The sequence below is a fragment of the Dipteris shenzhenensis genome, chromosome 4 (assembly GCF_047967505.1).
Source record: "Dipteris shenzhenensis isolate YYH24624 ecotype China chromosome 4, Dip_SZ_1.0, whole genome shotgun sequence".
Classification (NCBI taxonomy): Eukaryota; Viridiplantae; Streptophyta; class Polypodiopsida; order Gleicheniales; family Dipteridaceae; genus Dipteris; species Dipteris shenzhenensis.
This window is the reverse complement of record NC_141599.1, coordinates 2,893,439-2,921,390: the sequence shown is the minus strand read 5'-3', so window position 1 is coordinate 2,921,390 and position 27,952 is coordinate 2,893,439. Positions and strand designations below refer to the sequence as shown.

The 27,952-nt window shown below is 46.2% G+C and overlaps 1 protein-coding gene across 1 annotated transcript in view; it reads left to right on the top strand.

Moving 5' to 3' along the window:
• MPS1 (multipolar spindle 1) overlaps positions 1-27,952 on the top strand; it is a 60,543-nt gene that overhangs the window by 22,656 nt on the left and 9,935 nt on the right. Inside the window, exons 13-18 of the mRNA XM_087373192.1 lie at positions 10,162-10,222; positions 10,351-10,497; positions 10,717-10,757; positions 18,720-18,809; positions 18,967-19,024; positions 24,485-24,601. Coding sequence (XP_087229318.1) covers positions 10,162-10,222; positions 10,351-10,497; positions 10,717-10,757; positions 18,720-18,809; positions 18,967-19,024; positions 24,485-24,601 — 514 coding nt within the window. The remainder of the gene's footprint in view (positions 1-10,161; positions 10,223-10,350; positions 10,498-10,716; positions 10,758-18,719; positions 18,810-18,966; positions 19,025-24,484; positions 24,602-27,952) is intronic.

Sequence of the window (27,952 nt, the reverse complement as noted above, 5' to 3'; positions counted from 1 at the left end):
GCCTCTCCTCGACCTGTAAAGGTGTCAGGTCCTCATCCATGGATATCGTAGGGTGATCACGCAAGGTCTGTCTACGTCGACGTGCTGCCAATCGTGCGTGGGTGTCCCAGAAGCGTATGACAAGGGGCTACTCTCGGTTGGGATCTCTCCCTACTCGCTAGGCCCCCTCGATCCCATGCTCTAAGACCCCCAAAATGGGGGTCACAAAGGTGATCGTGTCACCCACGGGAATGGTATTTGTGCGGGGAATACTGCGACTTTGATGTTGAGGGCCTTATTGGCCCTCTGTTGCTGCTCCAAGAGGGTGGCCGAAATAGTTGCCTTTACAGGTTCCCACTTTGCCACATCTACCCACTTGGTCATCTTTGCCATTGCAGACTGCATAGTGGTAATCTGAGCCTCTATAGTCGTCGATATAGTACCTACAGGCAGTGCAACCAAAAAACGTGTTTCAGGGCACCAAAACGTCTCGAAACGTTTCGGCGAAACATCCGAAATGTGGTGTCTTGGGAAAAATGTAGACTGTCACTTGCCACCTGTCTTGGGAAAAATGTAGGCTACCACTTGTCACCTGTAGGATGTAACAGCGTATTTGAGAGAGAAAGAAAGAAAGAAAGAAAGTTTATTAAAGTCTTTGGGAGACCGTGAAGGTCTATGAGACTAAAGATAACTGATACAATGAGCATAACGGTGGTGGTCTCAAAACGGGCCAACCAACCGTTTCTACAAAAAAGAGGTTATGAAGGACTATGTGTCTAGTCCTGATACAAAAAATATGTGTCTACCTCAGATGATACAAAGAAAGAAGGGGGGGGCACAAAAAAATGGGGCAGAGGGGAGAGATACAGTATACATGTGCAGGTGGTGATCGTCAGAGACCAATCATAGAGGGGCCATCAAATGGGAAGTCGGAAAAAACCCTGCGATAGATGATTGGCCTCTGACGTCACGTGGCCTAGTCGAGCTCGGTCGTCGGGGGCGGCGGGTGGCCCTGTGGATGAGGGCAACGGTAACCCCAGTGGGGCGGGCCGAGAGCAGAGACGAGATGTCATGGACCTGGATGTGTGAGTCTGTCCGCTGACGCAGCTGTCGTGGCTCTGGCTCTCGCTCATGTCTGCGTCGTCGGCTAGACTGAGAAGAGGTATCCTGTGACTGAAAGAAGTCAGTGATAGGCCGCTGGGTGTCCTCACGCTGTGTGTGCTGCTCGTGTCGCCGTGCTCGGAGAGAAGTATCTCGATGGCGGGTCATCTCATGTAAGAAAGCGGCTAGGCACCGCTGATCCGGGAATTGTAGCATGTGTGGGAGGGAGCCGAATCCGTTGCGGAAGAGGCAGTGGTATCGGCCTCGAATGGCATAATAGATAGGACATCTGAAAGCAAAATGCTCCTCCGACTCGATCTCCTGTAAGTCGCAAAGTGGGCAAAGGCGGTCCTCTCGTGGGATACCCTCTGTGCATCCACTCTCGATCCGTAATCGGTGTGACGAGACCCTAAACTGACCGAGGGAGATCCGGAGCGCATGTGGTAGATGAAGTTGTGTGTAACCCGGAGGTGTGATGAAGCCCTCTTGTGAGATCTGGAGGCAGTGTCGGCGGTAGAAGTCGAGCTTCACAGGAAGCTCGGAGTGAAGAAACCATGTTCGCTAGGTGTGGAGCTGGAGCAGATCCGCCCGAATGAGCGGGTTGACCTCTTGGTCATTGGGGGAGAGAGGAGATGGTGGAGCATCGAGGCTGTACTGAAAAGGAGGCAATCGGTCTAAGTCGAGGCCCAGTCGGGTGAACCAACTGGAAAGACGACTATACCAGCATCGCTGGTCCCCATCAACAGATAAGGTCATAGAGGAGGATAGGGCTAACCAAGGTAGGCGGAGGCGACCGTCAGCGGAGGAGCCAAAATCCCCGACTCTGTGGAGGTAGGTGATAGCCTGAAAAGCGGCATCAAGCTGTAGGGGTGAGGCGCCGAACTCTGCTAGAATGATCTGGTGTGGTATCGATGGTTTGCTACGGATCATCCGAGCAAACATCAGTATCTGCACAGGTGCTCAACTCGAGCCCACTCTGTGTCTGAAAGGTCGACTCCCCACCAAGGGCTACCATACATGCCTGCTGGGTGGACCAAAGAATAAAAAAGGAGAGACTTGGTCCGCGGGTCTTGGAAGTGGGAGTGGTAGCACTGTCGCTCCAGTGTGGCAAGAGCGGCGTATCCCCGGCTGATCCTGGCCTGCATGGCCGGGCGCATCGTGAAGGTCGAGCCTGAGAAGACAACGCCCAAGTATGTGTAGGAGTCAACTATCTCAACAGGGTCGCCGGTGAAGAGGAACTGCTCTCGGTGCATAGCGGGTCTGGAAGTGTTGAAGATCATCACCTTGGTTTTCCCAAGGTTGACCTTCAAGTCATGTGTATCACAGAAGGCCTGAAGTCCATCCAAGTGTCGCTGAAGACCAGTAGCAGAAGAGGATAGTAGTACTACATCGTCTGCGTATAGGAGAATCTGGATGGCAGTCTCCGCAAGAGAGCAGCCTGCACCTCTGAGTGTCCTGATGGTGGTCTCGAGCTCGTCGATGTAGAGGCCAAATAGAGTCGGTGACAAGGGACATCCTTGTTTGACTCCGATAGTGCTCGTGATCTCTAGGGTCCAGTTGGTGCCAATCCTGACCTGCCCCGTCACCCGCTCATAGAGAGCTACTACTGCCCAGATAATCGCCGAGTCGTAGCCTAACTCCTGCAGACGTCTGATGAGTCGGGCATGGGGAATGGTGTCGAATGCCTTGCGGAAATCCACAAAGCAACAATATACTCTCTGTCTCCTGTGTCTGGCCTCCTCAATGATCCCTCTAAGTGTAAAAATGTGATCGTAAGTCGAGTGATCCGTCCTGAAGCCGGCCTATCCGGATGCCCTGAGCCCCTGTATCTCTGCGCAAGCACTGACCTCGCCATCTAACACTGATGCATAGATCTTGGACATAACATGTCCAACCATGATGGTCCTGTAATTCCCTCGATCCATGGGATCTCCTGCTTTGTGGATGGGTGTGATAGTGTTCAGGGTCCAGGCTCTGGGGAACCCGTGACAGAGAGCTTCATTGAATAGCGTTGCCAGGATGGGGGCTAGAGTTTTGATGCCATAGGCAACAAACTCTGTGCATAGGCCCTCATGATCCTTAGCTCGACCGTTATGAAGCTTATGTGCTGCGTGGGTGACTCCCTGGGTTGTGAAGAGGATACAAGAATTGGGGCAGGGGGTGGCTGAGAGGTCGGGAGGAGGCTGATCAGGGATATCATAGAGTGTGCGTGCGTAGGTGTGCCAGAGGGAAGTGTCCGCGAGGGGGGAGGGGGATCGGCTTTCTAGGAATTTCCTCCAGAAATCCTTGGAGTTGCTACTAAACAGAATGTTCAGTAGCGTATCCTCATTCTGGCGCAGGAAGGCTAGCTTCTTGCGATGGACTAGTCGACGATAATCCCTGGTGAGACGTGGGTTGGCCCTAGCGTTTCGCTGGGTTGTGAGTCGGAGTGTGCGGCGTAATGCTTTGCACTCGTCATCATACCATCTGTTGCAAGGGGTAGAGCCAAACGGGTGGAGGGCGGGTGGACCGGGCAGTGGAAGGAAAGATGTGGCGGGCTGCATTGTGAAGGGAGTGGGTGATAAGGGTGGCTCGGTGATCTAGAGAGGGTATGGTGCCTATGTGTCTGAGGAGGGAGGCTAGGTGGGCTGAGTAATCAGGTGAGAGGTTATGATCGAAGTGTATATCATGATAGGTAGTATAGTGCGGGGTGTGGCTGGGAGGAGCTCGGGATGCAAGTATATGAAAGAAAAGGTAAGTGTGATCGGCTCCTGGGGGTAAGGGTGCAGTGCGGAAGTCAGTGATCTGTGGGGCTAAAGCAGGAGATCCCAGAATATAGTCGACGACACTGGCTCCTCCGCCATGTGGGAAACATATGAAACCAGAGGAGGCAGGCCACCGATCTAGTCCATTGTAGATGACCAGATCATGTATACGTCCAAGGTCCAAAAGAGCCTGCCCATACCCAGTAACGGGAGCGCGACTGTCAGCCGAGGAGCGAGGGAAGCCCGAGTCCTCTGTGTCCATCTCAGGTAATAGGACCGGATCTGAGTGGAAATCCAGGAGTGATGTCTGACGTGCACCTGTCCTTGCGTTGAAATCCCCAACTAGGAGGACCTCTCCGCGTCTGGAGAACTCCACAATGTCTGAGTAGAGATCTAGATAGGGGGATACCCCCGTATCCTCGCGAAGCATCCGTGCGAAATGTGACGCCTCAGGAGGAAAATAGTAGACTGCAATAAAGAGGTCGCGTGTGGAGGGGCGTCGGAATTGGAGCCATAGGTAACGGGCATGGGCATCCCGTCTAACCACGGATGTCAAGCTCGTGAGCGCTGAGCGAAGGAGTATTGCAACTCCGCCTGACCCTCGAACCGCCCCAGTATGTCTGGTCTCCTCACGGAATACTGACTCCCAGGTATAGCCACTGACCAAGGGGAGAGGGCGCTCGGGGCTCTCATGTGTCTCTATATAGAAAGCGATGTCGCGTCTAGTGTATGACTCTGAGAAGTTCCCAGGGTTAGACCAGAGGGTACCATTACAGTTCCATACGGTGCATGCCAAAGGTACTGTGTGCTGAGTCTGAGTCTCATAGACCATGTCTCCCTATTTGGGGGGGAGTCTGCTGGGCGGCGAGGGGGGGCGGCGAGGGGGCGTCGAGCGAGGGGGCGTCGAGCGAGGGGGCGGCGAGGGGGCGTTGAGGGAGAGCGGCGAGGGGGGACAGCAGCGGGAGGGAGGGTAGCGGTAGGGAGGGGGCGGCGAGGGGGCGTCGAGCGGGAGGGAGGGTAGCAGCGGGAGGGAGGGTAGTGGGAGGGGGAGCAGCAGCGGGAGGGTAGCGGGAGGGGGAGCAACAGCGGGAGGGAGGGTGAGAGAGAGAGAGAGAGAGAGAGAGAGAGAGAGAGAGAGAGAGAAAGTTTATTAAAGTCTTTGGAAGACCGATGGGTCTATGAGATTGTGAAAAACCTGATACAATGAGCTGTGGTAGTGGAGCTACTAAACGAGCATCCACACCAATGCAGAATGCAAAAAATGCAAAATGGTAGTATTAAGTCCTAAGTACAACATAGTCATATCCTGACTATATATATCAATCTCAGCATCATCATAACCATCATCATCGTCATCAACAAGAAATCAAGATGGATGAGGCTGTGGAAGTGGAGGCATGAGGTCAGCAATAGAACGTTGTTGCCCCCTCAAGGGTGCAGTCCTGGTACGTCTCTTGGTCGTAGCTCTACATCTAACCAAGGCCACTGTGACCCCCGTCGTTCAAGCTCCGACCCTAAACAAGGAGGGGATGTCCCCAAGTGTGATCTGTGAGTCAACCCTCTGTTTGAGCTGGGTCAACCCTTCGCTTGAGCTGAGTCAACCCTCCGCTTGAGCAACCATCATCATCGTCATCAACATGACATCAAGATGGATGTGGCTGTGGAAGTGGAGGCATGAGGTCAGCAATAGAACGTTGTTGCTCCCTCAAGGTTGCAGTCCTGGTACATCTCTTGGTTGTAGCTCTGCGTCTAACCAAGGCTACTGTGACCCCCATTGTCCGGGCTCCGATCCTAAACAAGGAGGGGATGTCCCCAAGTGTGATCTGTGAGTGAACCCTCTGTTTAAGTTGTCGGGTCACAGGCTCCGGGTCACGGTCATGTCGAGGTCTCGCCTCGTGGGGATGTGATCTGGCTGAAAGAACTCCGTGATAGAGTTCTGAGAGGTATCAGTCGAGGGAGAAGTCTGCTCATGTCTCCGTGCTCGAAGTATCCTATCGTGGTGTCTGATCATCTCATGAATGAAACCAGCCAAGTATTGCTGGTTTGGGTAGGAGAGGACACGGGCCAACATCCCATAACTATCTCTGAAGAGGTAGTAGAAATGCCCTCGGATCTCATAGTAAACATGACAGTTGATGATGAAATGCTCCTCTGTCTCAACCTCCTGCATGTCACACAGTGTGCATATGCGCCTCTCCGTGGGTAACTGCTCTGCTTGGCCGCTCTCGATACGAAGTTTGTGTGAAGAGACCTGAAACTGCCCAAGGGAGATCCTCAGCGAGTGGGGTAGGTGAATTTTCGTGTATCCTGGTGGATCAATGAAACCCTCCGCTGTGATATGTAGGAAGTGATCTCTGTAGAAGCCCAGCTTCACTGGAAGATCACTCGGGTTCAACCAACTCTGGAATGTGTGTAGCTGTAGTACATTTTCACGGATAACCTGGTTGACCTCGTGTGATAGGAGGGGAGAGAAAGGAGCATCCATGCTGTACTGGAAAGGAGGTAGTTTGTCATGTGGAGCCCTAGTCCTGCAAACCATCTCTCTGTGCGTTCATACCAACACCTCTGATCTCCGCTTGCTGCAAGTGCCATAGAAGAGGACAGTGCTAGCCATAGAAGAGGACAATGCTACGCCTGGATGTGTAATCCCCATACTCCCTGACTCGGTGCATATATGTAAAGACCTAAAATGCAGCATCTAGCTGTAATGGGGTACCCAAACTCTACCCGAATGATCTGGTGAGGGACAAGTGGCTTACCACGGATCATCCGTGATAACATGAGAACCTGTAGCCGCTCCACCCTGGCCCACTCTGTATCCGACAAATTTGGCCCCCAGCATGGGCTGCCATACATCCCTGTAGGGCGGACCAAGGAGTCAAAAAGCAACCCTTTGGTCTGTGGATCCTGAAAATGAGAGCGGAAGCACTGTCTCTCTAGTCTAGCCAATGAAGCATATCCTTTGCTCAAGCGCGCCTGCATTGTGGGTCTCATGGTGAAGGTGGGTTCGGAAAAGACGACCCCGCGATAAGTGTGTGATGAAACTACCTCAACAGGGGACCCATTAAATGTGAAATGTTCATCGCGCATGACGACTCGAGATGTATTGAAGATCATAACCTTGGTTTTACCCAAGTTGACCTTCAAATCATGAGACTCACAAAAGAATTGTAGTGCATCCAGGTGTCTCTGGAGCCCCTCTGCTAAGGAAGACAAGAGAGCCACGTCATCTGCATAAAGTAATATCCGGATCAGCGTGCCCGCGAGAGAGCAGCCTACCCCATCCTATGCCTGCATCAGTCGTCGATGTAGAGGCCAAACAAGGTAGGTGATAATGGGCACCCTTGTTGACCCCGATAGTACTCATGATCTCGTCTGTCCATCCAGATCCTGTTTGGACTCTGCCTGAAACTTGCTCATAAAGTGCCATGACAGCCCAAATGATCTCCGAGTCGTAACCCAAATCTTGTAGGCGTCGTATGAGGTGGGCTCTCGGAACGGTGTCAAATGCCTTGTGGAAATCCACAAAGCAACAGTAAACCCTCTGCTCTGTGCCCTCGCCTCCTCCATGATACTTTTGAGCGCGAGAATGTGGTCCATGGTCCCATGATCTCGCCTGAAACTGGCCTGTCTCGCTGCACTGAGTCCTCAACACTCTGCAAATTTGCTGACCTCAGAATCAAGTACTGATGCATAAATCTTGGACATGACATGTCCAATCATAATGGTCCTGTAGTTCTCTGGGTCCATGGGATCCCTTGCCTTGTGGATGGGTGAGATAGTGTTGATGGTCCAGGTGCGTGGAAACCCCAAGCAAATGGCTTCATTAAATAGCTTGGCTAAGATCGGGGCTAGGAGGTTAATCCCATATGCAATGAACTTAGTGCATAGTTCCTCATGATCCTTCGCTCGGCCATTATGAAGTTTCATTACGGCATCCTTTACCCCCTTTTGGTGAAGAGAGAGAGAGAGAGAGAGAGAGAGAGAGAGAGAAGAAGAAGAAGAAGAATATATTATCGTCCTCTGAAGACCAAAACCGGCCTATGGGACCTGAGCAATACAATATCACAAGTACATGAAAGCTCCTCCCGAAGATGGGAGGGTGGAAAGAGAAACCACCTTCTAGGATTCAGGTGGATTCCTATGCTTGAAGAGCTTATACACAAATGTTCCTAAAGCTGAAGGTGACCCTTTATGCAGCAAATCAGCCAGTTTGTTATGTCCCTCAAGGAGGTGATTGAACTCTTCCCTAATGTGTGCATAGTGAGGGCATATCATTACCATGTGTTCTTCTGTTTCAACCATACCTTGATCACATAGTTGGCATATTCTACTCTCCCTTGGCATCTTTTTCCATCCCCCTGTTTCTATTTGCAGCTGGTGTGATCGGGTGCGAAGTGAGGCTAAAGCCCTCCGTTTATGCACTGCTATAAGTGTACATATGTACTTCTGCGTTGTTGTCTCCCTTCTTGTATAAATTGACCAATAGAGAGAGAGAGAGAGAGCGAGAGAGAGAGAGAGAGAGAGAGAGAGAGAGATTAACATCCTCGGAAGACCTCACGGGTCTATGGGACAAAAAAAACTACAACATCAGTTAGAGACTGAGAGTCTGTGGGGGAGTACAACAACTCAGCCCCATATTATTATAATAGCATAACATAACTACATTCAGGTATTATGTAAGAATGATTTGAATAACATTAGTTTAAGAGTGAGTCTTTGGGTTTAGGTTTGAAATCTCTTATCAGTGCTTGCCCATCTCGGTAGACCGCCCAGTTACCTTCCTTCCTTGCTTCTTTCACTTTGATGAGTTCATTTGCCCGTTGTTTGAGTTGGGTCATAGCACCTTTCAGCTTGTTGGTTTGTCTAAGGATCTTGACCCTTGAGCTTTTTTCTTTGAAGTAAATCTGTGCCTGGTTACTTTTTGGAGTGATGAAGCTTATGCCATTCTCATCCCAATCGACTTGTGGTACTGCCTTCTTGAGTTGAACGATCTTGCTCTCATCAATGTGTTCCTCTTCCTCTTCCATTCCAAAACAGCTAAGACAGCTGTCTTGCAATCCTCCAATGTGTAAAGAGAGAGAGAGAGAGAGAGAGAGAGAGAGAGAGAGAGAGAGTTTATTAAAGTCTTCGAAAGACTGATGGGTCTATGAGACTGTGAGAATCCTGATACAAACAAATTGTGAGGGTGGAGCTACTAAACAAGCATCCACACCAATGTAGAATGCAAAAAGCTAGTGCTAAGTACAACATAGTCATGTCAGAGTGATCGACTATACATCAGTATCATCATCATCCTCATCATGATCATCATTAGTCATACAGGTGGATGAGACAGCGGAAGCATGAAGTTGGCGATAGAGTGTTGTTGCCATGGTAATCTGCTGAACCCAAAAGTGCAATCCCCGCACCCCCTGACCTGGTAAAGGTAATACTGCATCCAGCTGTAGTGGGGATGACCCAAACTCAACCTGAATAATATGGTGAGGGACAGACGGCTTACCCACGGATCATTTGCAATAGCATGAGAACCTCTCGCCCCCAACAAGGGCTGCTGTACATCCCTGCTGGACAGACCAAGAGTCATGGATCTTGAAAGTGTGAGCCACAGTGAGCGGAAGTACTGCCTCTCTAATCTTGCCAATGAAGTGTATCCCCTGTTCATGCGGGCCTGCATAGTGGGTCTCATAGTGAAGATAGCACTAGAGAAGATAACCCCAAGGTATGTATATGACGAAACAATTTCAACAGGCGATCCGCCAAACATGAACTGCTCCCGGTGCAGAACAGGTCGAGATGTATTGAAGATCAAGACCTTGGTTTTACCAAGGTTGACCTTCAAATCATGGGGTTGTTACAAGGCAATAAGGGTTGGAAGAGCAAAAGGGATGGAGAGAGCAGGAATTGGGATAGGGATGAGACATCGGAGCAGCAGGTGCAGGGAGGGGGGGGTGATATGGAAAGGGACAGTGGGAAGTTGTGGAATAGTAGGAGAGCAGGAAATGGAGGCAGCAAGAAGGGATGGAGGTCAAAGAGCTGGGGTTGGAAAGGGAGGCAAGAAGTAACGGGAAGCAAAGTGGAGAGGCAGATGCAAGAGCACAGGAAGAAGAGAGCAGCAGAGTGGGGGGAGAGGCAGCAAGGGAGTGAAGAGGCAGATAAAAGGTGAGGAAAAGCACAGGAAGAGGAGAGCAGGAGAGGGGGGTGGGGGGGGTGGGGGACAGGGCTTGTAGGAGGGACTTGATTTTCTGCAGCATGTACTCTTGTTTTCAAGTTTATGGAGAGCTTCATGGTGATTCTAAGTAGAATCCTTGTAACTTGTTTTCTCTTTCCTATTCAGGCTAAATCTCGAAAGAAAGAATTAGAAATACTTCGAAAAGACCTGCAGCAAGCACAGTGTGGTAATTGGATTGCTGCTTTTTTTTGCATCCCGAAAGGTCTGCTGGAATTCTTATGTATTATCTCAACCAGAGACAGATTAATTTCCCCCAGTTGGCCCTTTAAGCTAGCTGCTTTCTCTGTGTGGCAGATTTTACTGCATCAGAAATATTGCTCCCTTCTGTTTCATGCAAATGCAGCTTTTTCCAGGGCAGTGAAAGAACGTTGGAAACAATATTCTCTAATGTGGATGAAAATGATGTTGATCAGTTACTGTTTCGGCAATTCTTCAGGACTGGTATGGTTAGACCGGTTGGTCCCCATGTTGTACTCTGCTCAAAAAGTGATATATTACACTTTCACAGGAAAAACAAGGTGGTCAATTTAAAGAGTTCAGAGTTTTTGCAATAACCTTTCCTACTATGCTCTAGATGTTATACTAGAAAAGCTTCTAGATATGTACAAATTCTGGCTCTCTTTTCGGCCACACAATGACAATTGCTGATGGTGTTGTCAGTTACCAGATGGGAGCAAACGAAGGCGCGCAAAAGGAACATTGTATGTGCAGTTATGCTTTAATTCTGACTTTAGAAATGTTCATGATCTCTACCTGAATGAAAGAGTGGTTGTGTACTATGGAAATTTGTTTTGCTCTTTCCTTTAAAAAAATATTTTTTATTAAGTGAAAAAAAGTATACACAAGCAAACTTCTACCTGAGTTGTCAGCGTTGCTCAAATTTGGGCTGTGTAATTTGTTAAGACCATTCATTCTTTGGTTGCACAAAGCTTAGCCAAATAGACCGAGGGTCTAAGGAAGCATAGAAGGCCTAGGTAACAACAGCCAGGCTGGGGGGGGCAGGGGGCAGTAATACCAATGGATACCATGCCTGCCTTTGGAGAAAAGGATACTGTCTTCTCCAAGTCAACGACCTGTTCTAGTGTCAGCTCTTGACAAATTGGTTGCCAAGTAGCCGATGCAGGAACAAGATGATGTGGAGCTCCAGCACACAAGAGCGTCAATCCTCTTTCTTTGCTGACAAGCTATTAATCATCTCCCATACACTATCTACTCCTTAGGTGACAAGCATGTTGATGGGGTAAGCTGATTGTGAGACATCTGGGTGATCATCCCTCTATGGACAAGCCACAGAGAAGCCTTTGGGAGCTTCTTGAGATTTTAGCTCAGAAGAAGGCTTATGGAATTTGATTGCATGACAAAATGTTTTACCGCATCTGTTTTTTTGTGTGCTAATGGTAGATATTGTAAAAATCATCTGCACTCAAGCTTGTGTGCATGCTGTGGAATGTAAGTTTTTTCTCTCCTTCCTTCAAAAGGTGCAAACACAAGTCAAATGAAATCAAAATTAAATATCCTATGAATGTCCAGTGGGGATGGATGTTTTCAGTAGTAGAGAAAAGTAAGTAAAGCAGAATACTGCTAGGTTGTTTCTGTAGGAATATAAAAGGAAGAACTAGAAACTAGAAAACTAGAAGTAAAATAAGAACAAGATTGAAAGACAAAGAAGTACCTTGAGAAGAGTGTAGACAAGACACAAGCTAGATAGATTGCAATGATGTGACCCATGAATATATGGGCCAAAGTACAAGACATAGAGCAAGAGTGCTTATGGGATAATTGTAGAGGTGCCACATGGCACACACTCAAGACACAAAGACTAAACTGAGACTAGACAAATGTAGACTAGGGAAATAGTACACCTAGTGTGCACTTATCTTCAACACCCTCCTTAAGTGGACACTAGGAGGAAGACAGAAAGACATGACTAGAAGACAGACATAAAGACCAATAGACTGAGAAACGAGACAGAAGACATGATAGACAAAGATCCTGAGACACCCCTCCTCAAGTGATATCCTCATATGGGTCCACAAGGGTAGGGACAAGATGGATCTAAAACAAAACACAGTCAGATTGATAGACAAATAGACAGACAGACAAGACTAGATAGACAGAAGACTGACTGTAGACAAAGAGATAGACCTTGGAGACATTCCCTCCTCAGGTCCAAAAGCAGAATGTTAAGACACTAGAACCCTTTGACCTACATCATTGGTGGTCAAAGTGGTAGACAAGAAACATGAAGTAATCAGAAAGCCCACTTCTCATCATATGAGGAAGGAACAGCAAGATCTGCTGATGGAGATGTTGCAGCAACATGGCTGAGGTAGATGCAGGGGCTGATGTAGAGGGTTTGGAGTAGCAGTCCTTCTCCCGGTGATTATCACGGCCACAAATGGTGCATGGATGAGCCTTGAAACAGTCCTTCTCCATATGATTAGTTTTGCCACAATGAGTGCAAGGCTTTCTTACCTTAGAACTTCCTTTCTTTGCTAAAAATGCAGTGTCAGTTACCTTTCGTTGTTGAGTTCTTTCTTCCTCTTGGAGAGCATTGATGATAACTTCAAGAGTAGGATTATTGTGATACTTGAAGGTAGTGACAAGAGTAGCATAGGTGTCAGGTAAGCTTTTGAGAAGCACAGCAATAGCAATATCTTCGGAGATGGGGGACTTCATAGATGCAAGCTGAACCATAAGACTGCGAAGATAATTGACATAAGAGGCTATAGTAGCTCCTTCCTGCATATGTAGATCAAAGAATGAGATCATAAGTGCAACCTTAGAGTTTTTAGATCGGGGTCCAAAAAGGGTATCCAAAGTGATCCATGCTTGAGGAGCAGACTGTATGTCGGAGATGTGATGAATGTAATCATCTCCAAGACCGAGCAAAATGATAGCATAGGCTTTGTCATTCTTGGCAGTGACAACTTGCTCAATATTGGAATCTTTGGGAGCAGCACGGTGAACAACGTCCCAAAGACCTTCTTTCATAAGATGGCACTTGATTTTGATTTGCCAAGTATGAAAGTTGGACCCATTGAATTTGTCAATAAACATGAGAGAATGAGTAGAAGAGGCCATGTGGGAAGGTCTTACCTCTTGCTAAGATGCAAGGGCAGTGTCTATTCCCTTACAATATTGCAGAAATGAATGAAAGAAGAGATCCAAGAAGCCGGCTTGCTCACCACTTGTCAAGGCCATAGCATGTGACAGCCCATGGAAGCATGAGGAACCAGCAAAAGAGACTGCTCAGCAAACTGAAAGAGGCAATGCACAGTACCTTAATCCCAGGCAGAGGCAAAGGCGCAGAGAGGGGCGTGGTCCAAAAGGTGCAGGCAGCGCGAGCTCCAAAGCAATGCCGTAGGCAAGATGTGGGCAGCTCTCAGGCGATCTCCGTGGTTCGCAGCACTAAGACCTTGAGCTTGAGCATCAAGAGAGAAGATGGTGCAGATCACGAACAGCAGGTGGAGAGGTGCAGCCTGTTGAAAGAGGTGAGCGCAGCAATGGCGGGCAGAACTGAGCAAGAACAGCAGCGGCTGGCAGAAATGACGCGCAGAACTGGCAGAGAGATGGCGGCCTGATGTGGTGGTGCAGATCTGGCAGAGAGATAGCGGGGCAGAAAGAGACGGCCTGTTTCGGAGATGATGGCAACCAGCTGAGCGGGGCAGAAAACTTAGAAGAGGCGGCTCCTTCAGCTCACGAGATCAAGGTAGAAGCAGAGGATAACTGGAAGAGGTGCGGCTACAGCAGACTGAGTGGAGAGAAGAGGGATCTACATGGCTCTGATACCATGTAGGAATATAAAAGGAAGAACTAGAAACTAGAAAACTAGAAGTAAAATAAGAACAAGATTGAAAGACAAAGAAGTACCTTGAGAAGAGTGTAGACAAGACACAAGCTAGATAGATTGCAATGATGTGACCCATGAATATATGGGCCAAAGTACAAGACATAGAGCAAGAGTGCTTATGGGATAATTGTAGAGGTGCCACATGGCACACACTCAAGACAAAAAGACTAAACTGAGACTAGACAAATGTAGACCAGGGAAATAGTACACTTAGTGTGCACTTATCTTCAACAGTTTCAACGTCTCTTCCTGAATTTGAAATATTTTTCTTGTAGCTTCCAAGCAAATCGGATTGTTGCTTCAAAAGGTTGCTGAGTTTTATGATTGCAGGTTGACAACATAGTCTGTTTTCTTCCTAGTTGCAAATTAGAAGAGCATGTGGGTTTTATACTTTGCCTCTTTGGTTTACAAGAGCTTGCAAGTCTTGTCTGCTCTCTCTATCCTTCTCCGTCTTGTGAGGTATTCCTAGGGGATTGGGATCAAACCCATCGTCTGTAGGAATTCATATGTCATAGGTTCAAACCTTATCTACTTTGCAAGAGTTGAACACGTAGATGTCTCTGTGATTGACCTTGTTTTGCATAGATCTGCATGGGCTGTACCTGTCTTTGATAGCAGAATCCCTGTGGCTTTTGCGAAACATTTCCAAATTATTTTGTGACCCATTCTTCTTTCCAATCAGGCAGATTGTTGCCATCTAAACGACATCTCTGCAACCACAAACCCTCTCTTTACGAACCCTTTTGGTTATAATTATCATTACCTTGTAGGAACGAAGTCAGTTTGAATTTCTTGACTTCCTGAAAATCCAATGCCCCTGTGCAAAGCTTCCCCTGTCAAGGGCATCTGCAGCCCATGGCATGGCTGCCTTGCTGCAGCCCACAGAAGGGTACTGCAGCAATACATATAGGACAGCAGCCAGTCTAGGCCATATATAGTACCCATAATAGGTCTGGCCCGGAACAGCAATAGGGATCTGCAGCAGCCTTTGCACTTACAGGATTTGAGGACTATAAAAGGAACATTTCCCCTCATTCTGCTCCATCAGTAGCCTCAGCAGCAGCATTGGTAACAGCCCCAGCAGTAGTGCAGCACTTGCAGCAGCCAGCAACAGTCCTACAGAAGCCCTAGCTTCTACATGTACTATCCTATCATGGAATCAGCTCCAGGTTAGCCTCAGCCATGGACATATCCATAGCCTCAGCCTAGCCCTTTAGTGGGGACCAAGATGTATGCCTTCATTTAAGGACCAGCAATTGTATAAGGGGGTATTCTTGGTGATTGCCAGGCCCAACCTAAAGGGTAAAGATAGTAGTCAACATAGTCCCGAGTATCCATGATGTGATGTCTGTATGCATGAGCATAGTATCTCCCCCTCTCTCCACAGACAACATTCCATGCTTCCACTCAACAGTTAGGGTGGGCACAGTTATGAAGAGTATTCCAGGCACCTTGCTAGTAACATGCCCGTTGAAATTAGAAGGCCCGTTTCAGCTAGCAAAATTGGACAGATGATGTATAGTATCAACTTTATCGTCATCGTGAGACATCAAGTCTTACCTTTGGGATTTGATGTTACTTTTGCTTGAGACTTCCTATAATGCCTCATAGCTTTGAATAAGAGACGTTCTTTAGTGAAACAGCCTTAGCCATCAGCTGTGAAACTGCATTGGGTCCTTGTAGTTGAAACACAAATCATATTCCACTTTAAGCTTAGTTCATGTGGGCTGTATAACAGAATCCTTGTCTAACTGAAATCATAGTTCACTTTAAGCTTAGTTCATGTGGGCTGTATAAAAGATTCCTTGTCTAACTGAAAAAGCTTGGGTCTATAGCAAGTGTGCATATTTTATGCAAAGAAAGAGAGTCTTCTAAGAGGCTTCATCAAATTTTGATGGTGGTAAATGATGCTTCCTCCACATTCCCAATGTTCCCATGACATGGATCTTCATTACTTTTTCAATGGCCACTGTTGCCTTTGATGCTCTTGAGCAGTGGTGAAACACCCCTTACAGCTTAGCCCCAGCTAACTTAGAGGTACAACGCAATCCTCTATCTACAAGCTACCTGCAAACATCAACAGGAGATAGAACACAAACACAAGGATACAAATCCCATACCACGCAGCCCCATCTGCACAGAGATGTTGTTAGGGAGACATAGGCCTGGACGTGCTCCATCCTAGGGAGGCGTAGGCCTGGGTATTCTTTGGAGGCACCACTCCCAAGAATGCCTCAAATGAGCTAAGGCTCACTCACACTTAGACAGGTGTAGGGTGTCCTAGTTGTCTCAACCTTAAGAGTATCCTAACTGTACCTAAGGTGGCGTGGGTATTCTTTGGAGGCACCACTCCCAAGAATGCCTCAAATGAGCTAAGGCTCACTCACACTTATACAGGCGTAGGGTGTCCTAGGTGGCTCAACCTTAAGAGTATCCTAACTATTTCAGGGTTAGGTTACATAATCCTAGGTTGATGTGACCTCGACAACACTATCGACGTTATGCTAAGACGTGGACATAACGTTCTCGTCCCCTTATTCAGAGAAAGATTGAGACATAAACTCTTGGAATTGATGCTGAAGAGACTCAAATACTTTCCTAAGTACTATCTCTTCTGAGCGATCTTTCCAATTAACCTTCATCTCTGAACAACTATGTTCCTAAGTTGCTGATCCCTATAAGCGATAAGGCATTCCGGATCATGGGACACAAGTGGTTAGATCCTCAAGTCTGTAAGTTCGTCCTTAGAGGCTAAATTATCTCCCCCGCCCAGCTTCTTTTTCAGTCCATTGAATTGAAAGACTGGGTGTACCCAAACACCATCAGGCAAACGCAACCTGTAGGCCACGTCGCTAATCTTTTTAAGGATGAAGAAAGGACCACAAAAGCATTAAGATATCTTGACTAGTATGCATTACTTGAGAAGGTTGCCTGCTTTCATGGCTACAAGCTTTGAGGATCTCTTGCTGTGGATGCAACAAGTTTTTCTTAGTGGAGAAGTGCCCAGCAAGCTTCCTTGGACCCTCTCCTCCATAGCCAAAAGTATTTCTTAGTGGACAAGTGCCAAGCAAGTTTCCTTGGATCCTTCCTTCCATCGCTACAAGCTTTCTTGCTACAATCTCTTATGGGCAGCTACTAGACCATTTGTATATCACTTTGTGTTTACTATTGCAATCACCTACTCATGACTTACCTCCACCTCCTTTGCCTACAATGGCTGTGGCATGCCTCTCTTCCCTTTCATTTCCTATCACCTTGTCATCTTCACGCCAATATCCTTCGTGTGACTTTTTCCAGCTTCTCATCTTATTGGAATTCTCCCTTCACCTACATCACTCTCTTGTGGCCACACTGTTGCAAGACACCTTTGGCAGCCTTCCTTGTTTCAGGCAAAATTATTGTCTATCTTCAAGCCTTGGGTTTTCCTCTTTTACTATCATGAAGATTCTCCTTTAGCTCCACTCTTTGGTTCCTCTTCACAATGAGCCTAGACGAGCATCTTCCACCTACATTGCATTCAACTATCTTCACATAGCTACTCTCTCAATTATCACCATGGATAAAGGGAGACTAATAGATTATAGGAGACCACCAGTGTGCAAGAAGCCTTGAGAGTTGCTCTTCTGCAACTTACCATTGGAGTGTCCCTGTGCATGCTACCCCCACCATGATCCCCTTGACAACTTGGAAGGAAAGACCGAGGATGTGGCTGCTTTGTTATAAGAAATTCTATAGGCCCAAGCTGATCAGATGCAAAGATTTGCTCTGAGTATGAGACTAATAAGAGACCACCACATCATCTTTGTCTCAATGCCTCCCAGTGTGCAAGAGGCATTGACAGTTGCCCTTCGGCTGCTTACTATTGGGGCATCCCTGTAATAAAGACTATAAATGTCCGTAATTCTAAGCCGCGAAGGATGTCACGTGACCAGAGGCTTATGATTATACTCTCGCAGACGAAGTCGCGCAAGGACATTCTCTAAGATTCATTAATCCATGGAAGTTTGTTAGTAGAAAGGGGAGAGTGGTTAATATATACAATGGCCAGCCATTCTGAAAACTTGAAAACACAAAGCAGACATCTAGGAATGTTGGGAACTCTGTGCAGATTCAGTTGAAAAAATAGAATATATACAAACCCATTTAGGGTTAGGGTTAGGGGATCTAACATATTACCCCTACCATGATCCCATCGACAACTTGGAAGGAGAGACTCTCCTGCCAAAGTATTAGGTACTGTGGTTGGCTATGAACATGGTCGTGGAGCCCGTGTACGTTCCAACCCACTATGGTCCTGCTCATGAGGACGAGGGAGTCGGGAACAAGGCTCTCCTGTGAGTGGGTGCATGTCCCAGAAAGACTGCTTTGTGTGATTTTGTCAGGGGTTTAGAGGATGAAATGAGCAGCTGGTATGCACCAACTGTTATGGTAGGAGATGCAGATGTAGGAAATGGGAATGCTGCAATAAATGCAGAGCAGCAATCTCAAGCCTTGAGTGGACCCAGAGAGTCCTCTACTAGTGGATCTAATGCATGGACAGGGAGATTGAGATCTAGTGAATCGTCACATGGCAGCCCTGATAGTGTTAGATGACGCGCTTTCCTTTGGCAGTCACCATTTCTGCATGACCTTAGCAGGAGCCTCCCTAATTGATTGCTCTTCCTCGGCTTCACAATCCCCCATGAGTGTTTCTTCAATTTATTTGACCTTTCTTCTAGGGAGGGAAGTAATAATCTTGAAAAGATGTCTTGTTTTGCATGTTGTAATAAGAGGCTTGAGGCAAGTGCTCTAATGAACCTTTGTATATCAGCACAGGGCTATACTACCTGACTCAGATAAAGAAAAACAGCTTTCATGCACTTGTGAATTTCTTGTTGACCTGCTGGAAAAGATAAACTCTGTAAGTATTCTGATTATCTGGAAATTGTTAAACTACGATGCCAGGAGTGCATTTTCCTTAAATGAATGTCACCATGGCCTTTTATGATGAATCTCCACTCGAATGTTCAGCACATTTACCTTGAACCTGCACAACTAACAGGCGGATTTGTATTTAGGGCACCAATGATGTATACTTAGCAACTTATGCACATCAAGCCATCGATGTCATTAAAGGTACTTGATAACCTGTGTCTGATATTGTTTATAAGTAACTTTAGAAGCTACGTAACAATACACTAAATGCCAAGAATGGATCATCAACTCAAATTATAACTCTGAGGGAATACGGAAGGTTTGCAGAAGGAAAAGACACATCTTAGTCAGTAAGGAGGAAAAAATAACTTCATGAGTTGTATGGCGAAAAATCCCAAGCTCAGATTTTCTGTTTCAATTATACTTTATCAAGGTGTATGCTGTGGTGTTTAGTGTCACAAAAACTGAAACCAAGAAGCTGAATTGCATTTCCATAAGAAAAGAGGAGTGTGATCATATTGGATTGGAGAATTACTATCATCTTGCACATGCATAAGGATGAATAAAGTAGACCAAAGCTGTATGCATAAAACCCTCTGAATGTACTTTCTTAGCTTCAATAGTTCCAACGTCCTAGTCCATCTCATCAAAGCTCATCAAGAGCAGCACTTCAGGCATAGCATGGCTTTAAGTGTGCAAATGCTAATTTAACCTTCTACCTGGAAGTCTTGATTTTGGTGTGCCCACTGCCATTCCCCAACTTGCCGTGGTGTCTAATTCTGAATGATTTCTGCCCAAGCAAGGTAGCTAAGCGGACGGACCACTTTTGTATCTTTTCAAAGGAGCCAAAAATAGCTCATGAAATATCCCTTTTCAAGTACAAGAGGATAATAATTGGGCAAGTAAGCGTGCATGCTGTGATCACAGTTATTCCTGTGGGTCCATGGCTATATGACCATGCATGGGAAAATGCTATATTGGTGACACGTCAATCAATGATTGCCACACTTTAAAGCATACTAGTTTCCCAATGAGGATTGACAAGCATAGACCAATAATGTCCCCAATCACCCTAATCCTAATCCCCAGAAGTTTTTGCCAAAGAGGGAAGAAATGATCTTCAAAGCATAAGCCTGTGTGTTAATTGGATGTTGTTTACAAAAAGGGTTTTTGTCATCAAGATCATGTCTAGGGACAAAGCCAAGATGAAAATACTTACCTCTAGCTAAGATTAATCCTCTAAAATTGCAGCCTGCTCCCTCCGGGACCTGGACTATCCTACTCCTCGGTCTGTACCACACGAAGTCTGGTCATTGGCTTGAACCAAAATTGGTCATTGGCTTGGACCAAGTCTGCTCACTCTGTTTGGTAATGCACGTATCAAATTTGGCTTGCAATGACATCTTGTTGCTAACCCTCAGTTCCACAAGGAGCTCTTATGGCGGCTCCCTCAACTCCTATTGTTGTCAAAATCCCTCCCCCCTCGCTCTATTTTCTTGCTCCCCTCCCACCCTTGCAGTGCCCCCTATTATTTTCCCCCCTTCCACTGTCCTCTTCCAAGCTTCCAGTTTCCTTCAAACACTATACGTAGCAAAATTTGGCTTGCAATGACATCTTCTTGAGCCTTTGTGCGGCACGGTAGCCCTCGGTCCCACAATGGGGCTCTCATGGCAGCTCCCTCAACTCCTATTGTTGTAAAAATCCCTCACACACACACTGACAAGTAATTTATTGAGAGCTAGGTCTAGGACACAGCAGTGATGAGAACATAATTGGCCTCACTCCTACATGTTGACAATCTAGAAATTCCCTTGTCCCAACTTCGACGTAGACAAGTAGTTGTATGATCATAGAGGTTGCAAAAGACAAATTGGACCAGGGGGTTTTCTATTCCTTGTTTACTTTTGATTGGAATTTTGAGATTCCTTTGGGTCTTAGCTACAGTTGTGGGATTTTGCGGTTACTTTGGTTTGCGGGTATTTCCCTAGCATAGGGAAGAGGCAGTAGTTTTTAGTTGTTGTGCATTTTCTGCTTTATAGTTTGGAGCTTTGGAATTTTTTGAGCTTTCAAATTGGGGGTTTTAGATCTTTGCAGTTTTTTTGGAGTTGCAGTTAATTCCCTAGATTAGGGGAAAGGCACTATGTCACAGGGCTTTGGTCTTTTGGTTGATTTGGGATAATGGGAGCATGCTTGTATAGCAGTGGGTTTCGAATCTGGTTTATGCAACTAGTAATTTCAACTTTGGTAGTGTGCATTGGGTTTTTAAAAAAAAGACCCTTGAGACTAAATGGATAAATGTGAATCAATAGCAATGGAGGTTGAGGGAGAAGCCTCACGGGCGGACCCCATAGAACGGGGAGTTTGTGAAACGTACCACATTTAAACTCTCACTCATCATTGGCGATGACACAACTTTGTTCCTCCTAGCCAATCTTCGTGACAACAAGCTCGATTCAATTTCTCACGTTGTTTCCCGTGCATGTTGTACACAAAGCCCACAACTCCCTAGATGGTTCTACATGCCAATGTCATGTTCCTAGGGCCATCCTTTGGTACACCATTTACCCCTCTCGTGGAGTATCATTTAATTCCATTTGCCCCTTGGCAATCACACATTTTGGTGCACCTAGGCCCCTGACCTTAGAACCATCTAGTCAGTGCCAATTCGCCCTCACCAAGGACCTTGACAGTGATTTCTTTAACCATATACTTGAAGCGCTATAAAATAAAATACGACAGTTGGTCCTCTAGATGAAAATATCTACAAAAATGAATATCCACATCCCTGCACTCTAATACCAAATGAAACGTACCACAATTAAACTCTCACTCATCACGGGTGATGACACAACTTTGTTCCTCCCAGCCAATCTTTCGTGACAACAAGCTCGATTCAAATTCTCACGTTATTTCCCCCACATGTTGTATATAAAGCCCCACAACTCCCTAGATGGTTCTACATGCCACATGTCACATTCCGGATGCATCAATTTTACGAGCAAAAATCTATGAGTAAGTTTATCCGAGCGTGTTTTTCAAGAGATTAAAAAAATTGTATTTCTTTAGGAAACATGGTTTTTACACATTTGTTTTCACTAGAACTAGATCCCTTTATCATAAAAATATACAGACTAATCACTCATTCATTTTTACATAACATAAATTTTTTAATTCATAGACATCCCTTTGTACCCTTGTTATTACCTAAAAAAAGTGTTGAAAAATAATTCCTTTAAGAAACATCCCTCATAATCACTCTCAATGTAATAATATTGCCCTTTTGTGTTGTTATAGAGAGTGCTTCTTACATCCACATCAAAGCCTTGCCAAAATTGGAATTTCTTGCTTTGAGAATGGGCCTGCATTTCCCATTCCATTATCTAGAGGCTTCCAAGTAGTCCTTTCAATGGTGTAATGGAATGTAGAAGAGAGCGCCTTAAGACTACTTTTGCCGGTGGGACAAGAGGGCGGCTAAAACAATTAAAGCATTGCCCTTCAGTTGGAAACTTCTACTCTAGCAGCACCACCCCCAGCCAAGGTGGAAAGGGGCTGAGAGAGGGAAGAAGAAAACTACCCCAAACCAAGATGGGAGAAGAAGGGGCTGAGATATGGGGCTTAGGAAGAAAGGAGAGGCAGGAGGCTGTAAAAGGCAGTGGGGGGGCTGCCAAGGATTGGAGCCGAGGGGGAGGGGAGGAAGTGCAGCATGCCAAGCTGGTAGTGTTGTGACAAGACATGGGGGGGAGATCTCTAGGAGAGGAGAAGCAGGAGTGGTAACAGACAGGGAAAACTGCTTAGAGGTCAGGGTGGACATGGTGGAAGGGGCAGCACAGCAGCCTGAGAAGGGACAGGCAGAGATGCGACTGAAGGGAGCAGCTAGGAGTAAAGGGACGAGAGGCTGGGTGATTAGCATGGGGGAGGTTATGACAAAACCTTTTTTTTTTTTGGGGGGGGGGGGGGGGGGACGCATGCTAGACGGAGAAATCGAGAGCAATCTGGCACATTGATTTCCCTCAGCTCTTCTCACGTTATAACCACTGTATGGTACTTTTTTTTATGATGATTTAAGCTGCAAATAAAAGATTTTACTACTACTGAGGGACAGATTTCCCTCGGGATCTCATTGATGTCTCGAGGCCATGTCATATATGAAAAGATCATACATCACAGTTTTGGTTGGATCTGGAATTGAACTTCATGCCCTGATTCACCCCATCTTCACGTTGGGAAAGAAAGCATGTTCATCTAGAGTAATATTCTCTTCTTTTATTAATGAAGTTCAACATGCTGCTTGGTCCTTAGAATGATATGTTTGTATCCAAATGACCTTGTGAAGTTTTCGTCCAAGTTGCGGCCTGGTGGTATTGTGATAATTCTTTCCATCTTAAATGGTGCATTGCCCTATCAGCTAGATTTAGATTTAGATGCTCGTTGGGGAGAGACTAAAATGAAAATGTTTAGACTTCACAAGCAGTTGTAGCTGGAATGAAGAGATTTTGGACTACCTTTTGATTAGCCTTCTCCTTTAGTGCTAGCCTTCATCATGGCTGAGTCTGCCCTTCACCTCTGGAGTGCCGACAGAAACTCAGTACGAAGACTTTGTATAATGGATGCTCAAGTATGTGTGGGGGTGTGGATTTGTATGTGTGAGAGCATATTTTTATACTATGGTCTACACCCATTGTTGGGTGCTGATGACGTCAGTGGGGATGTCATAGTAGCTAGTCCTTGCTATGCATGATGGAGTTTATGGTTTTCAACCTTGTGAGTGACTATCATGAGATTGAAACTGCACTATGTTGCGTTTTTAGAGGATGAGTTTGGGAATGTTCCTGGATTCATCTAGGTATGTGACTTTGTGGACTTGCCTGAAACAGGACACTCTCAGATATTGGTGATAGTTTCTCAGGTTTTTTATGATGAGAAAAAGACTTTTCTTTTATAAAATGGTTTTCTTTGATGAGAATGGTCATGCTGCTTCAAAGTTATAGAACCTGCTTCACTTGATAGATGAACTTATAGGTTAATCCAGCCAGGCAGGAGAAAGGACAAGTGGGAATCTGGTGTATGTATACACTCCTGTAGGTTAATTCAGCCAGGCGGGAGAGAGGACAAGTGGGGATCTAGTGTATGTATACATTCCTGTACAAAAATAATCTTTAAGCTATCACAACCTATCTTTGCTTCTCTATGTGCACGAATATAGTCCAGAAACCAAATCATGGGCTACAGTCATATTATATAGACCAAACACGCACAGGTATACATTCCCTGTAAACTTTGGGACGTTAGAGAGGAAAGATACAAAATCTGTAATGTTGCAAGGGTCTAAAATCTCATGAAAATATCAAGAGAAATGTTCAAAGAGAGATCATGTTCTAGGAACACCAGGATCAACTCTCTGAAAAATATAGGTCGAATACTGTTAGATTGGTCAGTGAACTTTTTTGAATCAATATCAAACTTTAAATTCTGTGAATGAACCAAAAGACCATGGTGCAAGGCTGTTTTTTTATCACATTAAATGTTAGACGTCAATGCCAAGATGTTTTGAACACTATGACCATCTTGTTGAATACTTTGCATGTAAGACCAAGGCAAAAAAAATATTCTGTCATTATTACACTAGAACGTCTGATTGCTGAATAATATTATCTTCTGCAGAAATAATTTGTTGCATTCTCAAAGGTGAGAAGCAGGAGAAACTGATTGCAGATAGGATCATTACAAAACTGGCCTTCCAGCTGCTGGAAAAGATGCTGGGGTTTGGTTCTGGAAGCAGTAAGTAGATGAAACTCTTTCATGCCTTCAGGTGGTGAGGATATGATATATCAAATCTGCAAATCAGTTCCATAATTTTATTCTCTCTTTTTTTCCTTTAAAATGTATTGTAGGCTCTCTATCAGTTGGGTATCTTGTTATAGTTTGGTCTTACAGGCCATCAAGTTTCCCATATGTTGATTCTTTGTTATGAGTATTAAGAAAATTAACTTGAATTCAGATGACAAATATGCACTTGGAAAGTTTTTAGGTTTCATGAAAGTTTTCCTCTTCGTAGTGTTCCTTTAATCTCCTTTCCCTCAATTTACTAAAAAGTTTAATGTATTTAATTTCCCTCATAGTGTTCCTTGAATCTCCTTTTCCTTAATTCTCTCTCTTTTTCTTTTAAGATGCATTGTAGGCTCTCCTGGTGCCTTGTTGAAGATTGGTCTTACAGGCCATTCAGGTCTCCCATATGTTGACTTTTTTGTTTCATGAAAGAGACTTCTATTAAGTATGAAAAAAACCAATGTGAGCAAGCTCGATGTGGAAATACATCATACTGGGCATGATAAAAAACACTCTAGAAGAGTAAAGAAAAACTCAAAAAGAGCTGGAGAGAAACCAAGGTTGAGGCTGAAAATGCCACCTCAACCCTGATGTAGTCTCTGAGAAAAAGGGGGAGCCCCTCCATTCCGTAAGGAGTATAACCCTTCTGGCAGAGGCTGCCCGGGAGGACCCCTGCATGCTTGCCCAATTGGCCATGAGAGTGTGAATGGTGTCAGCCCAAATACTAGCCAACGTATGAGAAGGGTGGACCTATGATCCATTGAAGGCCTCTGTGCATCTGGCCCTCCAGATTTGCCAAGCAGTAATACTAGCCAATATCTCTCAAGCAGAATCCACATCAGCATGTAGCGGTCTATTTCGGGAGATAGGCACATCCTCTAGAGAACAAGGCTGAACTAGGTGTCGCCGAATAGAGATGGCCTAGGGAGCATCCTGCCACTCACAACACTTTGACGTGAAGGAGCTGTACCAACACTTTGTCGAGGTCGAGGAGGTGGTGTTGGAATTATACCAACACTCTGTCGAGGTCGAGGAGGTGGTGCTGGTGGAACCGTACCATCCCCTTGTCGAGGTCTAGGGGGAGCTGTCGTACAAGAAGGCTTTTTGGGCCTCTTCTTCTTTTTTGGGCATTCCATGGCGGAATGCTCAACAGGTGTGTAGATCCTGCACTGGTCCTGTCTACCTGCGATCTCCAATCTCTGTCGAAAGAAAGAACCATCCGAGCGCTGAAGCATGACATGGTCATTAGATAAATTAGGGTCCAGCGAAAGGACCCTAACTCCAGGAACCCTATGAGAACTTATCGCCTCTGTAGCTGTAGTGGGCAAACCAGGAAAGGGGGGGGGGTCTCGGTGATAATACCAAAGTACTCCCCAATTAATTTGAGTAATCGATGGTAAACCTATGGTAGACTGTCAAATCGAATGAAAAAAGAGAACCCTTGCTTGGCCTCCTCCACAGGGTCAAAGTCCAACATGACAGGGTCAAAGATAATCTTTCTATGTCCCAATTGGAAGTACCCGGCTTTGAGCACAATGCTAGCAGCTTCCGGTGAATCAAAAACAACCTGGAAGTAACCTCACCCTAGTAAGCGAACATCTTTGAGTCGAGGGGTGAGGTATGAGGGGAGCGCCACAAGCATCCGGTCTTTGGCTTGTGATCTTGAAGGATGAGACCCATAGATGCGTGCGATCAAAGTGGTAGAACTTTCAAGTTCTACATCTTTCTTGAGCTGTTGCAACTCGTCTTCTGAGAATGTGACTATTTTCGTGGCTTGTGGAAGCGGGATAGGATTGGCTGATTGAAAATCCATCGCCAATCGAGGTGGGAAGGCTGATTTAAACATGGATAAAAGCTTCGTTCAGTGACCCTGCCGCAAGGAAAGGAAGGGGTTGGAAGGATAGGAGGTAGGGTAGAGAGAGGGGGCGGGGAGAGGCTGAGGGGAGGAGGGGAAGGGGATGCAAGAGAGCAGGCTAAGGAGGGAAGGAGGCGGGGAGAGGAGGAAAGGGGGCAGGGAGGGGGAGAGACAGAGAAGGGGATGGGGAAGGAGGCGGGTAGGGGTAGGGAGGGGACGGGGAGGGCTGAGGAGGGAGGCGGTGGGGGAAGGGTTGAGAGGGGGGGGGGGGGGGGAGGGGAGCGGAGGGGGGGAAAAGGAGGCGAGGGGGTGGAGAGAGGAGGCGGGGGCAGGTAGTGGGGGAGGGGGGCGGAGAGGTGAGGAGAGGGCAGGTAACGGGGGAGGGGGCTGAGAGGGGGCAGAGAGTGGAGGAGGGGGCAGGTAGTGGGGGAAGGGAAGAGGGAGGAAGCAGGGAGAAGCTGAGAAAGGCCGGGCTGAGCAGGAGGCGGAGAGGGGCTGAGAGGGGGCGGGGGTAGGAGGCTGGCTGTGACGGGGCTGAGGGAGGGGAAGGAGAGGCTAGGAGCAGGGAGGCAGCCGGGGAGGAGAGCAGGTCCAGTATACTTGATTCGCATGTTGACTTTTTGTATGCCCCACTTATGAAAATTGGATCACAAATATGCACTTGGACAGTTTTCGGGTTTCAGGTTTTCCTATTCATGGTGGTCCTCTAATCTCCTTTCCCTCAATTTACTAAAGAGTTTAATGCTTTCCACCCTTTGACTTGACCCTTATTTCTGTATAAGGAAACACAAGATCTTGTAAATAAAATGACAGTGGGTAGTTGGAGTCTATCTCATGTTCTTAAAAGGAAGAGGCAATTGCATCCCAAAACAAAAAGGCAAGTAAAAACTATGTCCTGAAATTTCATAAGTACTCTTTTATTATGCATCTATCTCAGTGATACTAGACTGAAATGCAGATTTAGAAATCCTTTGAGGGGTCCAAAGGCTGACTTAAGGTAACCCAATATAATAAAACTAGTTTTAACATTCACAGGAGCATATACTTCTGACCTCTTGATTGATGCTCTAGCCAATTTAATGAAGATGGCTACTAGGCTGGGCAAAGGCTGACCTAAGGTAACCCAATATAATAAAATTAGTTTAAACATTCACTGGAGCATATACTCCTAACCTCTTGATTGATGATCTAGCCAATTTAATGAAGATGGCTACTAGGCTGGTGATTTTGGAGATGCTGAAGTATCATGTAACTATCTATGCAGGTGTATTAAAGTCTATTCAATTCTATATGCTAGATCTTTCTAATGGCCACCGTCATTATGTAAGGTCCTTCCATACAATTTTATCTGCTCAACCCTTCTAATGGCCACCTTCATTATGTAAGGTCTGAGACTCCCAACAAATAAAGCGGGAATCTCTCAAAGAGCTAGAGCCTCCAATCTAGTC